Genomic DNA, 26,175 nt, shown 5'->3' with positions numbered 1-26,175 from the left:
ATAAAGAGGAAGAGAGTGAAGAAGAGGGGCAGTACCTGCTCATTGATGGAGCTGTAGTCATTAGTGGTGGAGACATCATCGTCCTCTAATTCAAATAGCCCTTCCTGGTTGTCCAACAACTCTGTCAGGACTCTACTGACAGACTCTTGGTCCCGAAGGTCCTCCCCGTCTGTTGATAGACTGCAGATAGAAGAGCAGAGAGGGAGCGTGATGGGTTGGCTCCAGTGCTCTCCATGAGATGTTAAATCACATCTGTATGTGTGCCTATGTGCGCCTCCAACTTTGTGTGTGTGTGTGCGTGTGCGTGTGCGTGCGTGCGTGCGTGCGTGCGTGCGCGCGCGCGTGTAAAAGTGCATCTCTTACACTTGTCTCATCAGTATGAAAGAACTGGAGCATGAACATGCTGGTGCAATTTGTGTTTACATCATTGTACATTATGTATTGTGCTATCATATGTGCTGTACACCCTCCATGCAACTTATTTTTTTTCATGTAGGTCAATCATATTTTCATCAGTACAACAATCTTACAGTGCACCATCTCTGATCTCAGACAACTCAAAAAAAGAAATTAAAAACTCCCATCTAGTCCAGTGCAGTAAAGCCTAACATTAGTGAACTCTTCAATCTCTTGTGGCTGTCGTCTTCAAACTTGCTTCAGCTCAAACTTTGCACAAAAAGCCATTACACATCTGTTTACCTGTGCTGAAAATTTAATTTGATGTGCAAGATTGACCACTTGTAATTACTGAACTCTCCTTGACAGGTAACTTACTGGAAGATGTCTGGACCGAAGACGGCGGCCAGCGCCCCAACGTTCCAGGTGTCTGGTTGAAGTGATGCCACGCTGGCAAGGAAGCGGCACAGGAAACGAAGCAGGCCATAGTTCAGCTGGGGAAGCTGCTGCAGCAGGTATTTCAAATTCCTACAGAGCTCTTCTTCATTACTGTAATCTGCAGAGTAGACTATGGGTTATAAGGTTATAATTGCATGTGACTGTTATCATAATCACAAAAAACCAAGTTGATACAGAATCTGTACTCACAGCAATTACCATTATTAATGATACATTTTTTGCAGGATGTGCTCAATACTATTACAAAGTTCCTTATGTGGGGTGATTTAAGAGTTAAGAAGTCCTGTATCCTATGTGGTCCCCTTCACATGCTGATATGATTATGTGTTACCCTCTGAAAATGGTCAAATCAAGGAAAATATGCAAGAATTATGCCATCCTTTAGCACCCCGTAGCACAATAGTTAATAATGCAGAATATAATAGAGATCAGTGTATACATGAATTGTGAAAGTGACATAGTCACTGTTAACAACCCAGCCTAATCTGGATGACAGAAACAGGAGCAACTAGCATCATGGAAAGAGGATTACAATAGATGATCCCAGAGAGACAGAGGAAAATAAGGACAGAGCAAAGTGAAACAGAAAAAAGTAGGAGAATTCTGCTCTAATAATGAACTGTAATTTTCCTAAATGCTACCCATTAATAATTGCAAAATCTGAATGTGTTGATTGGATGAATTTGGTGTATTCCAACAATGAACATGGCTGTTGTGGGTGGCTATAAAAATTTCACAATGAAAACACTTTGTTATACCACGAGTTTTCAATTCATGTTTTCAAAAATTTCGCAAATATACTATATATTTATGCAAATTTAGTAACACTGACTTGGTTCACAGTGGTTTGTACCATTTGTAGATGATGAAGTGTAGATTTTTTCCATCTCTCTTTGTCTGTATTGATATTAAGAATTGGATATTCTGGATGGTTACACTTGAGACAGCAAAGAGACAACAGTTACCAGTTGTCTCCTATCCAATTCATGCAATGGCATGAATTGCCCGTAAAACTGTGAAAATTGGCCAAAAAAATGTTGAAGGGGGCAGAGTAAGAAAAAGAAGAAAAAAAACAGGCCCATTACACACCTTGGTGTAGCTGTAGTATGTGTCCCTGAATTGATGTAGGAATGACGGGTTCAGGGAGCTCCTGCAGGAAGAGCCGCAGCAAACTGACAGCTGAAGCCAGGTCTGCTTCTTTCTCTAGCTCCACCTCCTCACCACTTTCATAACGCTGGCGGAGCCAATCCACACGCTCTGCGTTGCCATTTACTAGGAAGAGCCCTTCCAGGTCTAGATGACCTGATGGAGAAAATAAATCACATTCATTGATGGATGAATAGACAGAAACAGCCATTCATGCAACAACAATCACCAACAGGCACATAATTCACATTCTATATTAGTGTAGAACTTTTATATTGGAATATTGGAATTTTCTGAGCCAGGTAAATACATCATCCTTATTTGTAATGATCCCAACGACCTTTACTACCCAACCACCTATGTAATTTATGACACTGTTCCAATACAATACAATAGATATGTATACAATATATTAACAATATAATATATATATCACAAATAATATATTATTATATATATCACAAATAATATATAAATATATACATAAACAATAGAACATGTAAAAAAATACGGCTAGAAACAAGCATGATGGCTGAAGCATATGGTTTCTCTCTAAATACTGCTCTTCTAGACTTTGATTAATCAAACTAATGGACTTTGTTCAAATGCTTACTCTTTCTATTACACAATATGGAATGAGCCAACACACAAATGTGACCAAAGATTTACTTCATTACTTCGAGTATAAAGTCATCACAGTCCTGGTCTAACAATGTGCTTACATTTGATCTTCAAAGCTCTTAAGAGAAAGCATCCACGTTATTTTTAACATATGTTATGGTTTAAATTTGTGTGTGGCCCACAGGCTGAGGAATCGAATGAACCACAGCTCTGGTCTGATTCTTTGTTGTCTAGTAATTGATATGTCAGGTGCTATAGGTGTGCCAACCCGTTCTGCAACTTTGGCAAGTACTGTATCAGACTTGTGTACAACCTTTCTGGAGGTAAATTCCTTGTCTGCTGCGCAATTAAAGAGAGATCCTCCAATGAATAATTAAAAGCCTCTTGTAAGCCTCTTTTGTGTGCATATTATGGGTGTTTGTGTGTACATGCAATAGTGATCTGAACTAAAATAACAGTGAGAACCAATCTGAGTTTTAGACTTGAAAATGCAGACACTTCTGCACAGTAAGATAATTCTGGCTAGTCTTCAATTCTCAAAGGGCCATTTTAGGTTTTCGTCTTATGTAATAAAATGACATAACATTAACATTTAATGATCCTTACCAAAGTGTTATTCTATTGTCATGTTTTCTTTTTTTATATGGTGTTCTAGTGGCTCATCTTGCATAATGCTTAGTTGGTTTCATGTAAAATGCTGTCACATGAACCTGTTGACAAAAAACTTGCAGGAGTATGCACAGCTAAAGCTGAAAAAGTAGGTGTTTTTGGCAGCGGTTGTATAATTACATCACATCCATAACATCACCAAATTCCCTTCTTTATATTTCAGATGCCCTGCTTCTTCAAAATACCTCTGGCATCACATACAAATTAAACAAGAGAGATTAAAGCCTTTTTACTGGTTGTATAACTCTTTGCACCGGCAGCACCATTCTAATTAATGCAGCAGCAGACGCTGGAAAGATTAAAAAGACTTATTATATAACTTCAAATGGTTGGTCAGCCCCCAGTCACAGAAACTGCTAACTTGCTTCACTGCTCACTTGAGGGGAACTGAGGTGAAGCTTCATTCCAACAGCTTAAAAAAACTCAACTGACTTCACGGGCTTTACAAGAAAAGGTCCCTTTGAGCCCATCAGAGCTTTAGAAAAGACATTAGAAATGGAATTGTCAAAAACAAGGTTGTGATGTGGTTATTCCCAATGCACATGCACGCTATTCTGTTGACGAGCCATGTTAACTTTAATATTCGAAAGAACTCGCCTTCCCGAATCTCGACAGAAGGAAAGGACATATTTCCATGTCTCATTTAGGGTTCTTACCGAAAATAAACATGTCAAGTGCCGTCCTCAGCATGACGAGGATAAGAGGTGTGTTCAGAAGGGTTACATAACATTAGATGAATTGTACTGGTGGTCTCATGTAGCTCAATGATCTAAACCATTGCCAGCAGATTTTCTGTATGTTTCTATCATCTATCTGAGCAAAAACATTATTGAGAAGTCTGACATGCCAACCTCATCTTGACTCTTGAGAATGATCTGACTTCCTAATGGGAACGCTTCAGGATGGAAGTCAGTGTTCAGTTACTCTGTAGTCAGAGATTGCGCTCTAGTTGACAGAACTGTTATAAAATGAAGAGGGAAGCATACTGTAGAATCTTGCAGGGCATTCAGAGTTCATCTTATCACAAAAACAGGATCTACACTAATGACATATTTTGGATTATGATGAGGTAATTGTAGTCGGAGAGTCAACTCTAGGGTGCATCTTAGACAGTGAAGCAACACAGAATGCTGTCTGATATAATTGAGTACTAAGAAATATCAACTTGGAAATGACAGTTCGCGGCTCAAACAACCCTAGCTGATTGATGCCGTTATTATTAGGGGTGGAGTGACACGTCGACTTAAATCGACTACTCGATTACGTAACTACGTCGATTTGTATAACCCTGTGTAAGATGGCCGCGTCAGGTGAAAGCATGGTACGCAACCGGAGAACAAGCTGCGGCGAAAAAAAGTCCCACGGTTTCAAGTGAATGTGTCACGGAGTGCGTTGTCAACTTTGTGACGGCTGACGTGCGGAAGCGCAAACTGACCTGCGCCTCGCGAGCCGCAAGCAAATCTTTGCCGGCTGACGTGCGGAAGCGCAAACTGACCTGCGGCTTAAGTCAATATGCAGTCTTATCAAAGGCTGTGGGTCAGCACATTTAGTCAAACTGACAGAATTCCGTGAACGTGCAAAGGGAACACAATACAACATACTATATTAAAAACAACATGTTTAATCAACAATTTGTTGAATATGTTATTTTTATTCTGCATCAACTCACCCTTTAAGATCTGTCTTGTTCACTGAGAGTACCATTGCATTCTCAGCTAAGTGAGAAACCAAATTACAAAGTCTTTCTAATTCAACTAGCTTGATCTAAAAGAGTGAAGGGAAAATACAAGGACAGCAAGTGTGACAACTCTGTATAAGCATGGGGGTGACACCAGGTTGCAGCCTTTGAAGCATAAAATCATCACACTGATTTGAATGGAAGCTCCTGACAAGGGACTGCATCTCTGGTTGAATAAACTATGCAGAGACAAAACATGGATGACACATAAATCAGTGTTACTACAATCCAATTAGATAACTGATAATTACTAGGCAAGATGAGACAGGTGTTAAAGAATCCCAAAGGTGAGAAATATGCTATTGTAATTTGTGGTAGAGCAGTATTAATGTTTTAAGATTTACAAGATTTCCTGCAGAAACAGATATCTGCATCTAATTAGTATATATTTGTTATATATACTGTATATTAGTACCTATAGAGCTTTGCAACATGTTCATAGACGTTCAATTTGGATAGTTTTTCGGATGCTTTTTTTTCATTGATGCATGGAAATTCCTACACAGTGGCTTGACCGGTTTCATGTAAAAGTAAGAGGGATGAAATTAAATGTGTCGCTAGGATAACTGTCAGTGCCATGTCAGTGCCACCATAACAGATTGTGACACTTTAATTGACTGCAACACATTTAATTGAATGCCTGCACAAAAACCTCTTGTTATTATTTTCACAGATTCTGTGTCAAATACAACAAAAATGGTAATGAATCACTCCAAATGTGTGGGTGTGTATGAATCAGACAGACATAAAAGACCCAATATTATTTACAAACATTTACTGAAAAGGCTGTTTTGGCTCTTCAGCTATAGTTGAAACATAAAATTTTGTGAATTCATAAAATGTTGGAATTAAAATTTGCAAATGCCACAATACCAACTAGAAGAACACCATGTCAGTAACACATAAGAAAAACCTGCATCAGTGATTTGTAAGTGTGTGTGTGTGTGTATGTGTTTGTGAGACCATCACTCACCGTGCTCCTCAATGTAGTCAACGATGTGTTTGACCAACGCAGGAACCTCATGCCCACTGATTGTGTGTGTATGTGTCACCTCCTCCAAAGGAACGCCAAAAACCCGTGTGGTAGTGGCCGAGCTTCCACCCTCGCTGCCTGGCAACGGAGACACGCTCTTCCTCATGGCCCCCTCCACCTCCTCACCACAACCCCGCCAAGACCTCACGTCTTCAGAAAACATGCAATTGGTGGAAGGAAAGAAGAAAAAGGGGAGTAAATATTTAAGAAAAAATGTTACACACTAAAAAACACTACATGTGTTCAACATACATGTCACACCGTGACGTTAAGTGTAGAGAAAACTCAATCATAACACCTCTGAGTGATAAAGAAACACATGTGCACCTAGAATGACAGCGACAATGGCTCTCTCTTCCTCAGTCACAGACATACAAACAGACACATGGGAGTGGCTGGTCACCTATTGTCATAGAGCTCCGGGCCCTCCCCTACTGTGACATCAACAAGAGAGAAGGGGAGGAGGGGGCCAGCGATTGCACAAATAGATAGATAGATACACCACTGGCCTGCAAGCGCACTAACACCTGATCCTTGTAGGACGAAAAAAACTGTTAAAATGCAACAGAGACTAAATGGTTAACTCGTATGTGACTATTACACACTCATGCACTCCCGGAGCCATGGGAAGGAGAGAAGGAAGGGTATATTAGGTTAGCAGAGCAAGCGAAGTGGTTAGGTTGTTGGCAAACAGATATGAATAAATAAGGTATTGCTGCCAAGCCAAAAGAAATTTCATCCATGTCGTATCCTCTTAAATCATCACTCCTTTGTACTAACACAAACAGGACACAGTCAATGGCTCCGACTCCAAAAATGTGATGAAAAGAAGAGGGAGGAAGAGTTTTACAGTCATTTGTGTTCAAACTTTGAGTTGCTCGATGGATGGATGGAGACTAATCTGAATTCAAACAGCGGCAGATGGTCTCCAGTCTGCTTGTCAGGAGAGTAGGCAAATGACTATCAACAATGATTTGAGTTTGTTCCAGGCAGATTACATTTACACTATGTCTCATTTGATAATGGTTTCATCAAAACACAAAATGTATACCTTCATTAAATCAACACAGCAATATACAGTATATACAGTTTAATATGTACTTAACACTTTCCAGTCTTGAACATCACACTCCAAACACAAAATGATGTGATGGGTTTTTAAAAGACGTAATATCCACAGCCACCAGAACAAATACAGCAATAACACTCTCATAAATACTTAAAAGCCAAACAAAAGAAAATGAGTTTGTTAAGTAAGCAGTCGACCTGAACAGTGACAGTCCGTTATCTCCTCCTCTCTCCTCTTTATCTGCTTTCTCCATCTGCCACATAATTTCTCCATCTCTGTTACCTCCATAGTGGTACACAAGTAAAATGGTAAACACGCAAGTCAGCTCTCATCAAAAGTGTATCAAGGAGCAGTGGAGACAGAATCTTGCATAGTCAAGTGCATTTCCCTAATGCCATGTATACACCGCCACCCCACCTGCCTCTGTGTCCAATTCAAATAAAATGTATTTCATTTGCTGGACCTCAGGACGTTCACCCATAATGTGCTTATTAAGCATGGCGGAGACTGGATATACTTGTGCAGCAGGTAGAGAAACATTTCCACGATTCTACCTGCAGCAGCACACAAACAAGAGATACCAAAATGGGGCGTGAACCAAAATTTTCTTTGTAAAATTGGAGAAATATTTCTTGGCAACATGACATTTGAAACTGTTGTCACTTCCTCAGACTGCAGCAGGAGACGCTGACATTGGCATTCAAGTTCAGTTGAACAATTTATTCACATGTTTCTTGGGATTGTGACATGTTTGCTTCATCTGAAAACCAGTTTAAAAACCAGTTCGGAGAGCCATTCCATACTAGGTCATCTGGGCTAATGTTCAGAATGTTGCGGCCCGCATGCGGGGTGTTGTGTCATGCAACATTTAAAGAGATTTACTTATGGCAGGACGTTCATATGTGTGTCTAATTTCCTTACCTACTGACACTTTAGGGCAACTGGTGATGCAGATGTGTGGACTCACCGTGTAGCAGTGAAAGTGTGTCCTATCTTCTCCTCCCCTGGCCAATAAACCGCTGAACCATCTATGGCTGCTTCAGGTTGTGGCAGAAGATGAGCCGGTAGTTCCTCATTGACAGACCGCAAATCCCTAGCAGGATCCCCTTCTAGCTATACAGAGGTCAAAGAGAGAGAAAGGAAGAAAAAAAATGGAACAGAGGGTAGCAGCACAGAGAGAGAGGGGGGGGGGGGGGGGGGGGGGGCGGGAGTTAACAGTTAACATTAATTACACATTTTAGCATTGAAATTATATGACTGATGATAACGCAGATCAGGCATTTTGAGATTTCTTACTAAGACAAAAATGACAAAAGACAAAGGGCAGCAAGTACTTCTGACCAATTGACAAAAGGAATTAAAGCATCGACTTAGGTAAATGCTTGATATACCACATGCAAACTATCTGTTAATACATGGCTGCAGATGGCCATGACAACACAGAAAATCAACAGAAAATCAAGGTTACACACAAGATCATAATATGACCACTCAGACTTAGCCCACGCACCCCTGTTATTAATGTCAGGCGTGATTTATTACATTTAAGCATCATGCTGACAGTGGAAATAACGCTAATGAACACACGCTGTGGTTTTACTGGACTTAACGAGCAGACTCTGACACAAAACGAGAGTATTTCACACAAGGAAAACTATTACGTTGTTAAAAGTAAAGCAAGTGAAATGCACAAGATTGTGTGCTTTTCCTTCGAAGAAGCTCCAATTAGTTCCAGTTGGATGATTTGGTAACAAATAAAGATAAATTAGCCATTTCCATTTTTCCCTTTGTGGTCACCTCTATCTTACCCACCCAATCTCTACTTTCAAGGCTTGGCATGAGATGTCAGGTTGTTTGAGAGCCTACTAAAGGCAAGGACAGAAGACAATAATCAAACTGACACATGCAGAATAGGCTGGAAAGGTGCATGGGTGTCCTACATGTCCCTGCATGCCCAGAGGGTAAATGTGCACACACTGCCACTTTGAATCTGCTTGTTAATTGGTACCACTTCTGTGTTTGTAAGCATGTTATATGTGCACAAATACACCTATCGGTTCAATACCTGTGTGTATGTGTGTGCTTGCAGTTGTTACGGTGCAAATGTGTTCCTTGCTCAACGCAAACCAGTCATCTGAGACACAGACACACTAACTCCCCAGAGTAAATAAAATAAATATGCTGTGTCCCTGTGCCAAAATAGGTGGAAGATGTTAGGCGGAAGATGTGTGTGCGTGCAAGTCCACAATTGTTCACAAACAGATACACAATCCTTTGAAGCTTATACCATGGACTAAGCTGTGCAGAAAAATGGCAACGTGCTAAAATATTAAAACAGCCAGCTACTTGTCTGAGTGATTGGAATTCAGATAGAAAGACCTTAAAAAAAGGAAAGAAAAGGAGATGCATAAGGCAAGAGAAAATGAGAGGGAGGCAACTAGAGGAAGAGATCAAAAAGGGAAAGTGAAATACAACTAGAATCCTAATAGACAAATATACTTAAAAAAGGAAGGTTTGGTTACTAATTATTTTGCAGAAAAAGTTACACCACTGAATCATAACAATACCCAAAGCTCCTCTAACAATATTTAGTTTTATATACCCTGGCTAAAGATACAACTGTACCTGATAACAAACATTTTTTGTGTTTGGCTACAACCACTTGCCAATAAAATCTATTGCCATGAATTACCAATAGATTCTAGACCACCCATTGCTACAAACTTTTAACATGCTACTGGAAAGGAGTTGTTATTTTTGGATTTGTTCTAGTTTATTAAGGAAGCAGGGGATTTACTCTTAATCTAGTCAAATCTCTACCATAAACTGACCATTTCTGTGCAGTTAATTAGTTATCTATCACCGGTGTAATCTCTGTACAGTTTGATACATAGATATTATCTCATACAAAGCAAATAACAGGAAGAAATGGCAAACCTTGGCGCAACCTTGAAATATGTATATATAGCTGTAGGAAACTCTGATATTACATTACATTACGGTCATTTAGCAGACGCTTTTATCCAAAGCGACTTCCAATAAGTGCATTCAACATAGGTAGATAAAAGAACTTCAGGTCACAAGAAATTATAAGTGCATTTCCTTCCAAAACCAACAGCTAAGAGCATACAAGTGCTAGAGCAGAAGTGCGATATCAAAACTGTACTAGTCACAGTTTTTCCAAGTATAAACAATTTTGCTTTGAGTTATCCATGTTTCAGAATTCTGAGTTAACTGGAGAACCCAGATGCTGTAGTCACTGGCAGATAGCACCGTAGTGCACGAAAGGCCTGGTCTACTCAAAATCTTGAAACATATTTGCTTAAATTTGACCTGTAAATGTGTATGACTCATTGATGTCAGGCCAAATGAAAGTTGTTTTGTGCCAGCTACAAATATGGCATTTTAGTTGCAACAGAAACCCAAACATCATCTACTGAGGGTAGGGTCTGCTTGTGTCAGTGCAATATCATTTCAAGCAACCAAGCATTACATTTCTAACATGCACCAAATAAGGCTTGATATCCAATATACTCTGTTGCTGGCTGTAGGAGGTAACTTCGTTCCAAAGATTTCTATTTGCTTAGTGTTATTAAAGAGTCTTGTGTTTGTTCACAAAGGTTGTTGAGTGCACGGACAGCATTCTTCAGACTCTATCGCTTCCAAAACCAACTGAACTGGCACAACCAGGCCCAAAGCCTCTTTAAAAGCCAGTAAAAATCTTACTATTGAATCTGGATTTCTTTTCTTTATTTCTTTGAAACGAATCAAAAAAGGAACCACAGAGCACATGAAGACCAGGTAAAGCTGTGTTGTTCTCACAAAAACGCTAAAGATATAATAATGAAATACATTGTCATAGAAATGGCCATAAACTGTGATCAAAACTGAAATATTATTATGATTAGTCTAGTCTTAGCTAAAAATACTATCCAATAAAACAGTCCTACTTCAGGGAAGGGAATACTTCTACATTTGTACAAAACTAACCAAATTGTCGATCTATGAATATCAATCCCAAACTATCCCTTTACAGTTTTACTGTGTGGGCAGCAATGCGTTGGATGGAACCATGCATTAACAATTTGATATAAGAATGTAAAAACATCACAGTGAATGGATCCTGCAACAGAGGTCTTGCCATTTTGCTTCTGGGACAGCTTGACCCTATAATAGGGTCAAAGGACATTCAAACTGCTCTGTTTTCCCCCCTGAAAGGTATTCAGTCTGAACACCGACAGGAAGAAAAAAGGGGAACACATTACTGTGCTCAGACTCAGAACACCATGAAAACAGTGGAAACCCCAACACACTGCCTCAAATATTCTTCTTTTAAATAATGCTACTAATGTTTACCATTTAGTTTTAAGCCAAAAATACTGGCCAAAAAAACAGTGCCACCAACAAACGTAAGCTTTAATGGTCGCAAGGACTGACAGACAAGGACATTGACACCCAGGGAGATTGGGGACTCAATGTTCTCAAACTGTTGCCTTGTCTGTGATGAAAACGGACCATAAAAGGCCTTTACAGTGGCGGCTTTCGTCAGCGATGGAACAGTCCATAATGGGTCTTTTTCTTTCTGCCTGTCGGTGTGTCTTAATCCCAGATATCATGCGTGACAACCTCTTGCTTTACAATGAGGGTCATTGTTAGAAGGGAAAGAGAGGAGGTTAATGTGAGTGAGGGAAAGAGAGAGAAAACTAGAAGACCAAAGGGAAAAGGAGCCAAAAGAGAACTTGAGAATGAAGCAGGGAGAAATGTAGAGAGGGGCGCCCAACTAAAGTACCAGAGAGAAAGATACTTCAGTTTCATCCACAATTCTGCAAAAAGTGTCATGATAGACAAAACTGAAAGGTTTTAGACAAGACTGACAAAGAGCAGTACCAGATTGAAGTACATGGAAGAAATCCATTAGGAAATCTGTATCCATCTTGCTTCACTCTTACAAGCCAGGCACAGTGGTGGCAGCATTAAAAAAACCTATGATCAGATTTCAGTTTGATTCTAAATCTGGCATTTGGGTAGATCCAGGGTTGAAACTACAGGAGCAGGGTAGCCTAGCAGGTAAAGAAAGTGCCCTCTAGCAGGAAGGTCACAGGTTCAATACCTGCAAGGTCACATTTGTGGATTTGTGCAAGGGAGACAAAGGAGAAAATAGATAGGGCTGAGGCTTTGTGAAAAACACATTATAAGCATTCTAATTTGAAGACTCCTAACTTACTCAGTGTGTTCTTACTTTAGGATTGAGACTGTAAAAAGTCAAGAGAGACATTGTTAATTTTATTGCTTTAAACATATAGATTTTGGTATCTGCGTGGTATCTACGTGGTTTTAGAAAATGTTATTGATTGGGGATTTAGACTGCATGGTGAAACATCTGGGCAAAGGATATTAAAAAAGGGTAAGTTACTTTTGTTACTTGCCATTACTGAAAGTCTCAGAGATTAATAGTTTATATAATATGCAAGTTAAGTCAAGATATCAAAGAAATTAGGTGGGAACTGCAGTTTCTAGGCCAGTGAATGTAGACTTTGGTCCTCTTTGAGCCAACTAACCTTTCAATTTGCCTTCATGTAAAATACTTAAAATCTAAATGTGATTGTTATAATGCCAATTGGCAGAATTTATAAATGTCACAAACTGGGCAACCCAGCGAGCAAAAGCAGGAAATTGGCATTCTGAATATTCTCGTCTCAGCCACCCCAGCTCAGGATGACAAGCATGTCTGGTATGAGCCAGGATTCAAGGTTCTTTTACAGAGTATGCTTTTTGTCCCGTAACTGTATGCGCAATGTCATGTCAAATGCCTTCTTCAACAAAAATATACAACAAAGTGTATTTTGTCATTGGGTCATTTCTGAATCAGAACAAATCTTTTTCATCAGCTGTTCAGATGTATCAGATGAGGATTTTGAAAAATGAGAAAGCAGGGAGAAAGGGAGTGACAGTAACAAAAAGAGCTGTAGAGAGAGACAGGCAGTCTAGTCTGTTAAATATATAACATTGCAACACACTAGCCTAGCATAGTTTGGCTGCTCAAGTCTGAAGGGGACATGTGCTTTATGAGACCACATTATCTCTGGCCTTTACCAAACTAGTACATCTTCTTTTCAATTTATTTTGGGCATTGAAGAAACATTCAATAAAATCCCAATATAATTAAGCAACATTACTCTGTTATGCATTGCAGGTGGAATCGGCAAATGATATTTAAATACTGAGTACCTACTCAAGCAACAAGGAGTAAAGTGCCCTGCTAAAGGACATTTCAATAGCATTTGCTGATCCCTGAATGGTGATCTATCAAGGACAAGGCTGCTTTACTACACTCCAGGTTATCATTGCCTGCTCAAACCTTTCATATCACTCTCCACTGCATTGTCTAGACAGGCTGACAGGCTATATGAGTGTTCTTAAGGAGACAACGTTGGTAGTGAGTAGAAAGAAAAAACCCCAAAACAACCCACAAGACCTGCTGTTTTGGAGACACTTTGACCCAGTCGCATCGCCATGACATTTGGACCTTTGTCAAAGTCGCTCAGATCCTTATGCTTTCCCTGCTTCCAACACATCAACTTCAATAAATTACTGTTTATTTGTTGCTAAATATATCCAACCCCTTGACAGTTGCCAATGAAACAAGATCACCAAAGTTATTCACTTCACCTGCATTAATGTTGTGGGTGATCTGTATCACAATATATATGTAAATAATGAATTACTTTGATCGCTATACATATATAGCGCTATACACATATATATCAGCAAAAAAATAGATAAAAAATAAATAAATATATATATATATAAAACCTCTGTGGGTTTTGATTAAAGTGTCTTAGATGTGTTTAGACAGATCTAGCCGTCAAATATTAAGTGTGATCTGACCTTAGGAGAGCTTTGCTCAAGTCATTTGACCAAGCCCTGTCTGCCACAAAGACACTGAGCTTTATTGATTTAGTATCGACTATATCACCTCTCTTTCAGTCTGTCTCGCGCTGATGGAAATTTCTAGACAACTGCGCACTAAAATACCAGCCAATATGCTTCTGTCTTTGTGGTATTAAACAAGATCTCTCTCCATCTGCTGTCTTCGTATTTGGTACATGCATGACAGCTCTGAAAGCAGTGGTGGTGCACTGAGAAATGAGAATAGAGTAAATCAATGAGGAAACCCCATGCCTATGGTTAAATATTTTCCAATAAACAGTCCTGGCCTAATTACACATTACGTGGAACAAATAGCTTATGTCCGATAGCACTTGTCCAGTCATTTCCATCTGGGTGCATGTGTGTGCCTGTGTGCAAACAACAGATCAAAACAACAGCTGTGAGAGAGTCCACTGTCAAGTGAGCAGGCAGAGCAGCATGCAAACAGTGACAAAGCAAACTGACGGAGCAGTTCTAGGGTTTGGCTTGCAAAGCATACAGGAAGAAAAAGTTTGAATAAAGATTTACCCGCTTTTGTTGTTTGCATAATCCCATCTTTTATTCATCTTGTAAAAAACTTTGTAACACTGCTCTAGAAAATTCAGATTATCAGAGATGAAAAGCCTTTGGTTCATTCATGAGTAGGATTGTGGCAATATAGATGTGCAGCACAGTGTTCAGCCAAAACAAGGAGAGACAAATGGACTGCAATCAATCAGGATTGCTGCTCAATTGTTGCTCTGTGGCCAAGAGTCAAACTTCTCTTTCCCACATGCACCTTATACTGTAATTGCTTTGGCAATTGTCCGAGTTAGCATCATGTATAAAAATGCTTGCAGCAGTAGGTTTCATTGACCAGACACCCAAGTTAATTAAACTAAAATCCTGTTCTATAGCTCCGATAGGAACACAATCAGGAAGATTTACGGGTAAGACACACAACAGAAGGCGGTTCTATTCTTCTGTATGTCAGTCAAAAAAGAGGAAAAACAGACATTGGAAAGTAAATAAGACTGCTTCAGAATTCAGTGCTCTTTTTTCTTGGTGTTCATATTTCCTGACTTGCTACTTTGCAATCTAACGCTGAAAACAACTTCTTTCCATGATAACGGCACTGACCATGCAGCAGATTTCACAAGAAAATATGATTGCAACGTGTACTGGGCAGTCCACTGTGCACATTATTTAGATTTCTTTGATTTCCATCTTATAAATATAACAAAGCAATCACCATGTCAAAAATATTTTTTTCTTCCAATATATTACATGAAAATGCCCCAGGATTGAAATGGAATACCACGGCCACCAGCTGAAAGCGACGCAAAAATACAACAGAAGCAGAAAATGGGCCAAAGGTTACAGATATAGCCTATGACTGTGTCTTCCTGTATCTCCACTCATGGGACTTCACGTCTGTGACTTGACACTTCCAGCAGATGCTGCATGATATTATTGCCGTCCTTAAATCTAATAGATGTTCTTTTCAGGATTACTTCTGTCCTGACCAGCTGATCAGCAGGTGATTTCCTGATCTGCCTTGGACTCTCAAGCTATAGTGCCAGCTTCTGCTTCAGTGTTTGTGTGGCTCTAGATTTGGTATCAAGGGGAAATTTGTCTCATGCAACAAGTTTCAGGCAAAACTATGACATTGGCACATGACAGAAAAATCAATTAAGCGACACATTATATAGGTTATTTGTCAATTATTGTCAATATTTCAAAATATATATATACATACACACACACACATATATATATATGTATATATATATATATATATATACACACATGTGTGTGTGTGTGACAAAAGCCCTGATTTAAAAGGGAAAATGCTACAGCGAATACGATCAAATCTCTCCACTGCTGTCACATATTACATTATGGCTCTGATATCAATTTCTTCAAGGTCATTTTCATATGCTCGCAGTTTAATTAATTTTTTCATTTAAATACATCGGAATGAGGCATAAAGTCTTCTCTCTCTTCTGTGCCTTCTTACAGTAATTTGAAAAAACGGTTATTTTTCTGTAGAACTGTTTGTTATTCCAGCTGCCTTAGGACATGTTCTCCACTTACTTACACAATCTTTGAGCCAGGTCATTGACACACTGTGTGAAGCTGCCAGGGCTCCTGTGTTATTTTGCTTTTTGCCCTTTGTGTTTCAATATTGTGGGTTTACAAAGATCCTCGTTAACATAAATATATATTTAATTACCGACACTTGAATAGATTTTTCATATCATCATGACCACTCTGGGGACGAAAAAGGCTACAAAAATGTTTATTTATATAAATATGCACCAGAAATTACTAATCCAATACTAATAAGCACCTTTTTCATACTGTTATAAGTACAAGCAAAATGGGGCAAAATCTATTGAAATTCCAGGCGAGTGGCTCCAGGTTTTCAGAGATCTTGGCCACCTCTGAGTTTAGCTTGGCCTCTGTCCACATAGTCGAAAACAACCACACAGTGACCTGGTAACAACAATCCCACACTGTAGGCAGCTGAGTGGTAATGACACTGCTGTGACTGCTGTGTGTGTTTTCCTTCCATATAAACACTATGGGTCATCTTACATAGGCGGTCTTATCTCGCTGCAGGAGGTCGAACGGTTTTGACACTGTTGGTATGTTGATACGTGTGATCCTTCACGAAGAAGGTTAGAGATTTAACTACAATTACTAATGTATGATAGTAACGACAATGCCAAAGAGTCGTATTTCTTTATATCAACGACTTTGCCATAGTATTTAACCTCTGTGTGGTCATCACACTGTAACAAGGGGTCTACTCTGTAAATAGCACATCTTCATGCCAAATGGTATTTATATAGCAGCTGCTTTTAACAACAGTTAAGCCAACATTTTCCAACATCAGCACCACTGCAAAGCTGACCTTTAGCCCCATCTGTCTGTATATTTGCCTTCTCTTACACAACAGCTTGCATTCATACAAACCAGTTAACCTTTACTGAACCTAATGGCAGATTTTACACCAATCCTTCAAGATAAACCCATACATGAAGATCAAATGCAACACTTTCCATTACTGTGCTGCTTGAGCTGTGATTGAATTGAACACATTGTGGATTTTGTAATCCATGACAATTCCTGACTTGTGCGTTAGAACAATTTGTTTTATCTGAGGGCAACTCCATTGTATTTAAAGCACCAGGGCCAGATGTGATCATAACAATGTGCAAAGGATTTGACAGAGTGCAGGAACGAAAATCAGTCTAGCTAAGATAATTATCACACCACAAATGCTCTTTCATTCATTCACACAGAAAACCTACAGATGAGGACCAACCAACACACGAATTATGGCCACCGTCGTACAACGTCCAGAACATTCCAGCACTGGCACTTTTAAAAGCCCAAACATCAGTCTGCGTGATGTGCAACAAACAGAATAGAAACCGAAAGAAACAGGGTCTGATAAAAAAAATAAAAGGATATAAACTCCAGAAAGCATAAAATCCTCCCGTATATTTTATATCATTACAACACAAGTGACTACTCGTCGGTTCTCTACTACTACATCTTTGTTACATCAGCAAAGACAGACAACTGTTATGTATTAACTAGCGACAACTTTCAAAAAACGCTTGCTTAAATAAAATAGTTGATCAAACAGGGTTCATAGTCTTAAATGTGCTGATTTCTTTATTCTGCTTTTATTTTCCTGCCCGTCGAGTCTCCTGTGCCTTCAGAGGAGGCACAGATGTGATACAACTACCAACCGTAGCCCCCGTTAGCTTGCTGCAGCTAGCTTCAAATATTCAGGAAAAATTAAACCATAAACGTTTCAAACACGGTCTGCACCTGGACACGAACCGCTAAACAAAGGCACAAACACGCCAAACGAAGACAATAAAATAAGAAAAAGCTTAAATGAAATACACAACTGAATGAATTTGACATTAGAGACAGTTAGCTTGGCTGGCTAGCGTTAGCAAGGAAGATGTTGAGTGAGCCATAAGGGAGCTAATGCTAATGCTAAGCAGTCGCTCCAAGGTATCTTACCAGGTCAAAACAAACAGCACCGCGGAGCCAGATGCATTAATTTCTGGTTTGTTTTAAGTAGCCGGCTTGTGGAGAGACGGCGACTTCGATAAAATCAGAGTAGATGTTGGAGAAATAATGTCGTGGACATCGCAAAGATACTGGAAAATAATGTGGTTCCTGTTTTTGCTCGGAGTGTCTGATGCCCGTTTGCAGGTCGTTGCTTAGCAAGTACGTCTCACACACACCCTCCAGGGATGAACCTGCCAAATACTGACTCCGCCCCTCAGTCACAGCACAGCGGGAGACAGCTGCCAAATACTGACCCCACACAGGCAGAGACATACAGTACGACGTCACAAATACCTCCTCATGAAACACGTTAGGTGATATATTTTATTTCATAATTAAATCTATTCAACTTTAATAGCAACATGTGTTTCTTAAGTATGTGTAGAGTAATTATATTTTGCCAGAAATGTGAGTTAAATTGAACTGGCATAAACGGAGTTTTACTATTGTGCGTTAGGTATAAGTACAGTATTGGGATCGTTTATCACTAAGATCAGTTTTCTACTACTGCTACTACTTTTCTACTCTGCATAATTGCAATTCTAAAAATGGTATAGTAATAGTAAGTATTCTGTACATAGATAGATAGATAGATAGATAGATAGATAGATAGATAGATAGATAGATAGATAGATAGATAGATAGATAGATAGATGCTAAAAAAAATGACAATACTTGTCTCTAAATGTATTCTGTTTGTGTGTGTGCGCGTGCGCGTGCGTGCGCGTGGTTGTGAGCGCCAATAGCAAATAAATACTGTATTTACTAGTCAAATGACTATCAATCCTACGTTTGCCTTATACCGCCATCTAGTGGACAGCTTGTCTCATAGCACAATTACAATACCTCTCTCTCCTTCTCACCTTATTTTCAATCATCATGATCAATGTTGCTCCTTTCCTTTAACTACCTTTATTGCATGACAAAAATACACGAAACCACGACAGAGAAGAGTTGCTCTAGACACTTTATTGCTGTGTTTATAGTTTTACACTCAATGGAATGTTTGACTGTGTGTTTGGTGGGCCAGTCCAAACACTCACCTTCCAAATATCTGTTACCAAACCAAGATTTAAATAGCAAAACAACTATAATGCAGTAATACAATATACATTACACTACAAAGTCTTAAGATGAACTCATTCTTACTAACATATAGGCTATATTGGTCCATTTACAAAATGCATCATTGTATATATTTATATATAAGATACAAAACAAAAGTAATGCACATTATTCAAAAGATAAAGAAATAACATGTGTTTTGTATATATGTAGATATACTGTATTTGTGTGAATGGTGATTGGTGGCAACAAAACAACACTGGACAGTCATTATTACAATGTGTATCCACAGCATTCAAAATAACAACACATTTGACATTACTGAAAGGAGACCTAGTGATGGACAGCTAAGCTTATAACAGTGCAGTGGACAATATTCAGTGAAATGATCAGCAGTACAAATTATGTGACTGCCAGATATTTCAAATATTAATAAGCACGGTGTTGAGAAAACTTTAATGACATTAGTGAAATAATTCCTTTTCAATGCTCAAAATCCCCCATTTTAATCTCATGTACCAGTCCAGTACTCATTTTCGGTAACAATTTTATCAGATAGTGCATTGGAACCATTTTAAAAATGGATTATTGCTTCATTGTGTTACCGTTCACATTTGAAAACCTGGGGTGAAAATCTTTCTTTCAAACAATGAAATGAAATGATGCAAACTTCAGGCAGTTCTTATTGTGTTTGTAGGAAACTCCAATCCACAAACAGTATGAGTAGGAATGGCACAAACCAACAATTTGTATTCTTGTTTTCTAATAAAACTATACCCGCAGGTTAAGTGGTATTATATTTGTATAGTTGAAGTATTGTGCTTGTTTGACACGTGTCTGGTATGGATATGACACACACACACACACACACACAGCAAATATTACACTGTACTTATCATTGTGAATATGAAGTGAATACGGAAAGTTACCGTTTCTTCAGAAACACACATATTTTGCTTTGAAAGGAGTCTAAAAGAAAGCGAAAGCAAAGTCATTTTACAGAATGACTGAACAAACCTACCTGGTTTGTTGACCACAGAGCGGTTTCTATTTGACGAGTTACTACAGTTGTAGGGATTGGAGTGGTGAGTGACAGTAAGATTGATAGCCAACTAAAGCAAGCCTACCAGCTTAATTATATGAACTATAGATATTTCTTAATGTGATTGAAAGATCTCAGAGGAGGGAGAAGTACAAAGTGATTGTAGATTACATCTTGTACTTCATAAAACAGTCCTGGTGGCAATGTTGTCTTTTTTGTTGTTGTTGTCTCACTTGATCCACACATGATGGGTCGCCAAGGTTTTAGGCTTCATACACCCTGTGAAAGAAATAAAAGTGCCATCATCATGCCTGCCGTTTCTGCCACTTATAACTGTGGCGGACAGGACAATCAATACAGGATCATAGATGAGCCACTGGACATATCTAGTTATGTCAACAACTGACAGCCATAATGGATGTTGGTTCATAAGGGAACATTTAGAATCTAAAACTTAAGAAGGGCTCACATCTAGCAGCTACTTTGGACAGATCTGGGCCCAATGGGGACTTTTCTGAGGTAGCTGAATATAAAATGAAAGTAGAAAAATAAAATTGAATGTTTTTGTCTGGAAATCTCAAGGTTATTACCTATGTTTGTCCTTCCAGATACGGAACCATTTGACCAGGTTCTTGGTGCTCTGAAGCTTGGGATGAAGACAGTACTCCTGCCCTTTGAATCGGGACACATTCTCCATTGTCACACTGAGAAGCAGAGAGAGAGAGAGAGACACAAAGCTGGATGTTACTAAATTATATCATTGACAAATTACAGTTGAATATCTTACCACAAATAATACAGTTAATACTTGTAAAAACGAATATTCTTATTTTCTTACTTTCCTTATAGGGATTTTAATTTCAATTAAGGTTGTGTTGTAATTATTAACCTATACAATATTGTATTGCTTGTCTAATTCTCTAAACTGGGATGTATGTGAGGTGAAATTCTGACATGAAGCTGAATATTGTAAAAAGTCTCCTTGAGTGAGATGTTGTTCTCCCAAATGTCCTAAGCTCTTTGTAACATTTCCAAGGTGAGGAGCTTTTGCATCCAAAATGTCAGCTTGTATAGGATCACCAGTTACTCAGCAATAGCCAAAGACCATTACTGTTGAGCAATGATGCAATTGATCTGTCTGTAACTCCCTGAAACAAGCATTAGCCTGTCAGTGCTGAAGAGAGCGGTAGAGACAGTCTGCCTGCATGTGGCATATTCACCCCAAATTAGAGAATTGTGGGAGAAATACCCACCATGCCACAGGGCCTCTCCATGAAGAGAAACACTCAAAAGCTCACTGGACCTTGGATGTTAAATGAGTTGACTCGAGGAGAAAAGGTCTGACTCTCTAAAAAGATGCATTTATTACCACTTATTAGAACTGGAATAAAGAGTTTGGTATCCATTCCTGCCCATTCAGTTGTTCAGTTGTTGTTTGATAGACATTATATGAAAGTGTGTGTGGGAGGAGGCAGTAGTCGAGTGGGTAGAGCTTCCGCTTAAGAACTGGAGGGTTGCCGGTTCGAGTCCCTGCCGAGGTGCCCCTGAGCAAGGCACCGAACCTTCAATTGCTCCCCCCTCTGCGAAGGGTGGTAATATAATGTAAGTCGCTTTGGATAAAAGCGTCTGCCAAATGATCGTAATGTAATGTAAATGTAATGTGTGCACACATATGCCAAAAGCCTCAAAAGTGCAAGAACAATCGAACCTAAAAGTTCGATTGTAAGAGAGAAGTAAAATAAGGTTGTGGAGTAGAATAGGAATAGAGAAGATTTAAAAAGTTTAGGTTACTAAAAATATACATCAAGAAAAAGGATAAAATGGGATTATTTTGGTTGGGGCAAAGGAGATTTAAAAGAAAGTGGAAAAAGAGAGCGAGAGAGAGAGAGAGAGAGAGAGAGAGAGAGAGAGAGAGAGAGAATGAAGTGAGATAAAGACAAACGGTTTCAAATTGGTGTGTGTGTTTAGGAGTGGCCACTCAGAATGCCACACTGAGTGCGGTGAGCCAAACAGCCACAACAAAGGCCAGAGGGGGCTCTCTCGTCTATTTCTCTCCCTCTCTCTTTCTTTCTTTAGCTTTCCGGATCCTGCTGAGGCTCATTTTTCACTGGGCACCAACGGCTGGTGGCCCCCATCTCATGCTAATCGACTAGTCCTAAATAAAGGAAGGGTGGTGCGTGACACACTTGCACAGAAAACAGACCTGCGAGTTGACAGAACCAAATCTAATTTGCACCCACAAACTTCATTAGACTCAATTTTGATGCTTGGACATATTCCCCTCCACAGTAAATAGATCTCTTCTCGAGTGATAAACACAAATATGCTCACACAACTTATATCAAGTATCCTGAAGTATTTATTTAGCTCTTGCAATATTGCACATTTGTTTTGTCTTAGTTTAGGAGCCTGGTATGGTATCGAGTCGACATAAATCACACTTCATACGTCCATGTTTTCTCAATGGCGTGGATTTTATTCTCTGTGTAATATTGAAATCAAGCAGCAGGTGGCGGCAGAGAGCCTTGAATACTTATTTCACCCCGGAGAAACTGAAGTGTTCCAGTTGTGTCCACTTCAATAGGTTTCACATAGTGAGACTGAGGGAGACTTATCAAAATTTTTTGTCCGTACCTTTCCCAAGTTCATAATAATCAAAAGAGATAGTCAGATTGTCTGCCCTGGAGTCAGTCAGTGCCTGATCATTCAGGAAGAAAAGGGCCTGGTTGTCATTAGGGACGTTTATGTCTCATTCCAAAATCAGTCAAATTGAACATAATAACTGCCTGTCTGCTTCAGCTAGCTATGGTGTGATAAACTCCCAGGACTGTTGAAAGTGGAAATATCATGCATTTACACTGATTTTAGACTTTGTGTGAAATGATGCATGTCGAACTGTATATGAACACATCATATCATGTTATACTTATTCTTAGCTGTTTCATAATATACGTATAATCCTTCATTATATATCATTACAAGTCTGAAAAATAAGATTCACCCTTAACTTGAAGGTCAAGTGGAAATCCCAGTAAAAATATGTTCTCTTTACCTCTCTGCCAAACAGGCTCCTAACTGCTGGTTAAAATTCAATCATACATTTATCATTACACCATAAATCCCCCTAAGTGCTTAAACTCAGATGACAGGATGTTTTGATAGCTCGTACACAGCTGCCAAATAGCTCCATGGTGTTTTTGAGTGCAGTCCTGGCACTTTTGCTGTTGTATATTTAGGTGACAAACAAGTACAAACACTGCTGCTTTATGACACAGCTATGCGCACTTACACACGCAGTCCATGTTTGAAGAACGAAGGAGCAGAGACGAGATGAGCAAAAGCAGAAAACTAAGAGAAACAAGGGAGATGAGATCATGAAGAATAGAAGCAGAATGCCAACCAGAAGAGAGCCAGATGAAAGCAGTGGAGTAGAATTATAAGAGAGAGAAAGATAGAGAAGAGAAAAGACTCACAATATCATCTTCTCTTGGCAAAACGGGTGTTTGGGTTTGATCTCCAGCTTCTGCACATCCTTGTACCTGATCTTTGGTCCTTTTCTTGTGCACCTGCACTTGTAGGCTGTTCACAAATCAAATATACACACACACACATTAGACTGACTTTTGTCTTCAGTCATTTTGATTGTTATCACAGTAACATAATGAAGTTGCAATACTGGAGATTAAAAAGCTCAGTAAAATAATGGAAACCAATCACGTGGAAAATGGATTGTGTTACTTAACAAAGACAGATAATGGAAGATGGAGAAGTTAATTCTTTGTGATTTGACAGTAAATTGGCTCTTAGTAATGATTAACTGCCCAATTTATGTCTAAATTACACACTGACAAGAAAGGATGATGAAGTCTGGCACCTCACTGTCAAAGCTTCATGTTTTCAGCGTTTCTTCAAGTGATGAAACACTACAGATATCACATGTTATACAATGGAAAATCCAAATCATGAGGCAGTTATTGTTTATTGTCCAAACAACAATTACTGGCAAATGTTGTTTGGGCTATTTTTATAATCTTAACTTTTGTGTTGAGCAATACTGGCTTTGGTATTCCCCTTTAAAATGTTTAGTTGCCTTTTTAAGATGGAGACAAACTACAGCGTCCTTCGGCTGTGGTAGAAATCCTGCTACACTTAATGCATTTATGCATTTCATTTGCAGCTCCTTTTCCTGCCTGTGCCGCTTTACACACGGAGGAAATCGGGTTTGGTGGCGGATTTGTAATGAGAGGTGATGACCTAGATAGTCCAAGGCTTCGGTCATCCATCACCTGCTATCTGTCCTCACTGCTGCCCATTAAATCTGTCACAAACCCCACAGGGTTGCCAGCATTTAGCAAAGCTACACAGGACAACAAAGACCAGTAATCACTCAGAGACACTGAGCTTCATCTATCCAAACATACGGCCTGAAGTCTGGTTTGAGAGTTTAGGTGAGGGGAAAGTCCACCACTGCAACACTCTAGGGGAAGTTATATAGTAAGCTCTCCTTCCTAAATATGTATTTGCTGAAAAACACAAGATCTCTACATGGACTGAGATATTGTATATGAGATTTTAAAATGAGTTCTGTGCAAAATATTGATGCCTGTCTCTCTCCCCAAAAGCTGCTGATGCTGTACAGACATACAGTATTTAAGCACAATATGCTTTGAGCTAAATAACTACAAAAGCAAATTCAAATGTGTGCTATTGGCAGTGGCAGGGACGTAGAAATCTATTGAACAGCAGCTATATTCAGTATGGTATTCAAAGAAATGAGAAGCACTTTGTTCCTCTTCAGAAAGGTTCTTCACAAAGGGAAGAGGGCATTTTATTCCATCCCTAACCCCTCCTCCCCCATCCAAATGGCCCCACAGACATTGGCTTTAAACTGTTGTTGAGAGTGCATATGGGCCACTTCATTTGTCTTGCTGCCAAACAAACACAGGGGGCAGAGAGCCAGGACAGATAGAGTGAACATGCTCTCAAAATGTGCAAATAGAATGGTTTGGGTTTTGTATTTTGGTTCCAGCATTAATCATTAGATTGACAACAAATGTTTCTGGCAGGAAGGATATTAATGACATTAAAATAAAGCCATTTTTGGTTGTAAAAAAAGCCAGTGGAGCCAGAGACACACTAAGTTTTCTCATCGCCATTTCAAACTTTGTTTATACAGCATGTTTAATTCTCCTGTCCATAACTTTACACACATGTAGACTAAAACCTAATGTCATTCAGCCTATTACCATTATTGAGTTACATCACCAAAATACAGTACAAAACAGCAATTCTTCATAAAATCAAGAGACAACATCAAACTTACCATCTGCGCTCAGGAAGTATAAGGCCACCACTAACAAAAGTAGCACTGCTGTGCACCGATGCATGGTCTTCACAGATAGAAAAAGGAAGATTTAAAAAATGAACCTGCTCAAAATCCAAACTCTCCAAACAGATTCTCTGAGAACATAAAGAAGAGTAAAACACTCTTAAAATAACAAATGATATCCACTTGCAATGGAAGCTGCTTTGTAAAAGTCAAGGAGCACTGAGCGTTTTCTGCTTTTACTCCCTTTGGAGCGCTGATTGTGCAACCCTGTGCGTCCTGCGCGCTTGGATGAAGTTCCAATCACAAGTCTCTCTCTCTCGCCCTCTCTCCTGCACGCTCTCTCTCTCTCTTTCTCTCTCTCTCTCTCTGTCTGTGGAGAGGCAGGCAGCAGCTCTTAAAAAGCAGCCCGCTGTCCTCCTCTCATTAATATGCACAGCCAGGCAGCGAATCAAACACTTGTGGCCTGCGAGAGAGAGAAGCGGAGAACTTAGGAAAGGGAGGGAGGGATGGAAAAACACAAAATGCGCACTTGTGGAGGGAAAATTTGTGATGCTTTGATGCTTTGGTTTGCTGTTTTCACTTGCCATGATGGCATGTA

General features: G+C 39.3%; 2 protein-coding genes across 4 annotated transcripts in view; both read right to left on the bottom strand.

Moving 5' to 3' along the window:
* fam13b (family with sequence similarity 13 member B) overlaps window positions 1-18,312 on the bottom strand; it is a 54,548-nt gene extending 36,236 nt beyond the window's left edge. For 2 of the 3 annotated variants that reach the window (XM_076148843.1, XM_076148845.1), the window contains exons 1-6: window positions 18,091-18,312; window positions 8,099-8,244; window positions 6,003-6,212; window positions 1,945-2,157; window positions 775-952; window positions 36-180 (exon numbers count right to left, since the gene is read on the bottom strand). In XM_076148843.1, coding sequence (XP_076004958.1) covers window positions 36-180; window positions 775-952; window positions 1,945-2,157; window positions 6,003-6,168 — 702 coding nt within the window. In that variant the 5' untranslated portion in view covers window positions 6,169-6,212; window positions 8,099-8,244; window positions 18,091-18,312. The remainder of the gene's footprint in view (window positions 1-35; window positions 181-774; window positions 953-1,944; window positions 2,158-6,002; window positions 6,213-8,098; window positions 8,245-18,090) is intronic. The other variant, XM_076148844.1, reaches the window with a different exon arrangement.
* A 783-nt stretch (window positions 18,313-19,095) lies between these two features.
* cxcl14 (chemokine (C-X-C motif) ligand 14) lies at window positions 19,096-25,971 on the bottom strand. The gene is made up of 4 exons (XM_076149160.1): window positions 25,572-25,971; window positions 23,722-23,827; window positions 20,839-20,952; window positions 19,096-20,527 (listed from the first exon to the last, which is right to left on the bottom strand). The coding sequence occupies exons 1-4, from the start codon at window positions 25,633-25,635 to the stop codon at window positions 20,512-20,514; spliced, it is 300 nt and encodes a 99-aa protein (XP_076005275.1). The 5' UTR covers window positions 25,636-25,971; the 3' UTR covers window positions 19,096-20,511.
* Window positions 25,972-26,175: the final 204 nt, after the last annotated feature.

The sequence above is a fragment of the Genypterus blacodes genome, unplaced genomic scaffold, assembly GCF_046128005.1.
Source record: "Genypterus blacodes isolate CSIRO-AG114 ecotype Tasmania unplaced genomic scaffold, CSIRO-AGI_Gbla_v1 ptg000044l_1, whole genome shotgun sequence".
Lineage (NCBI taxonomy): Eukaryota > Metazoa > Chordata > Actinopteri > Ophidiiformes > Ophidiidae > Genypterus > Genypterus blacodes.
Note: the sequence above shows the minus strand (reverse complement) of the source record. Positions and strands in the feature narration are given on the sequence as shown.

Coding starts and splice junctions, on each gene's coding strand:
- cxcl14 (XM_076149160.1), bottom strand. CDS start 25,635: ATGCATCGGTGCACAGCAGTGCTACTTTTGTTAGTGGTGGCCTTATAC. Junction 23,828..25,571: donor ATACTTCCTGAGCGCAGATG/GTAAGTTTGATG, acceptor ATTTGTGAACAG/CCTACAAGTGCAGGTGCACA. Junction 20,953..23,721: donor TGCCAAGAGAAGATGATATT/GTGAGTCTTTTC, acceptor TCTGCTTCTCAG/TGTGACAATGGAGAATGTGT.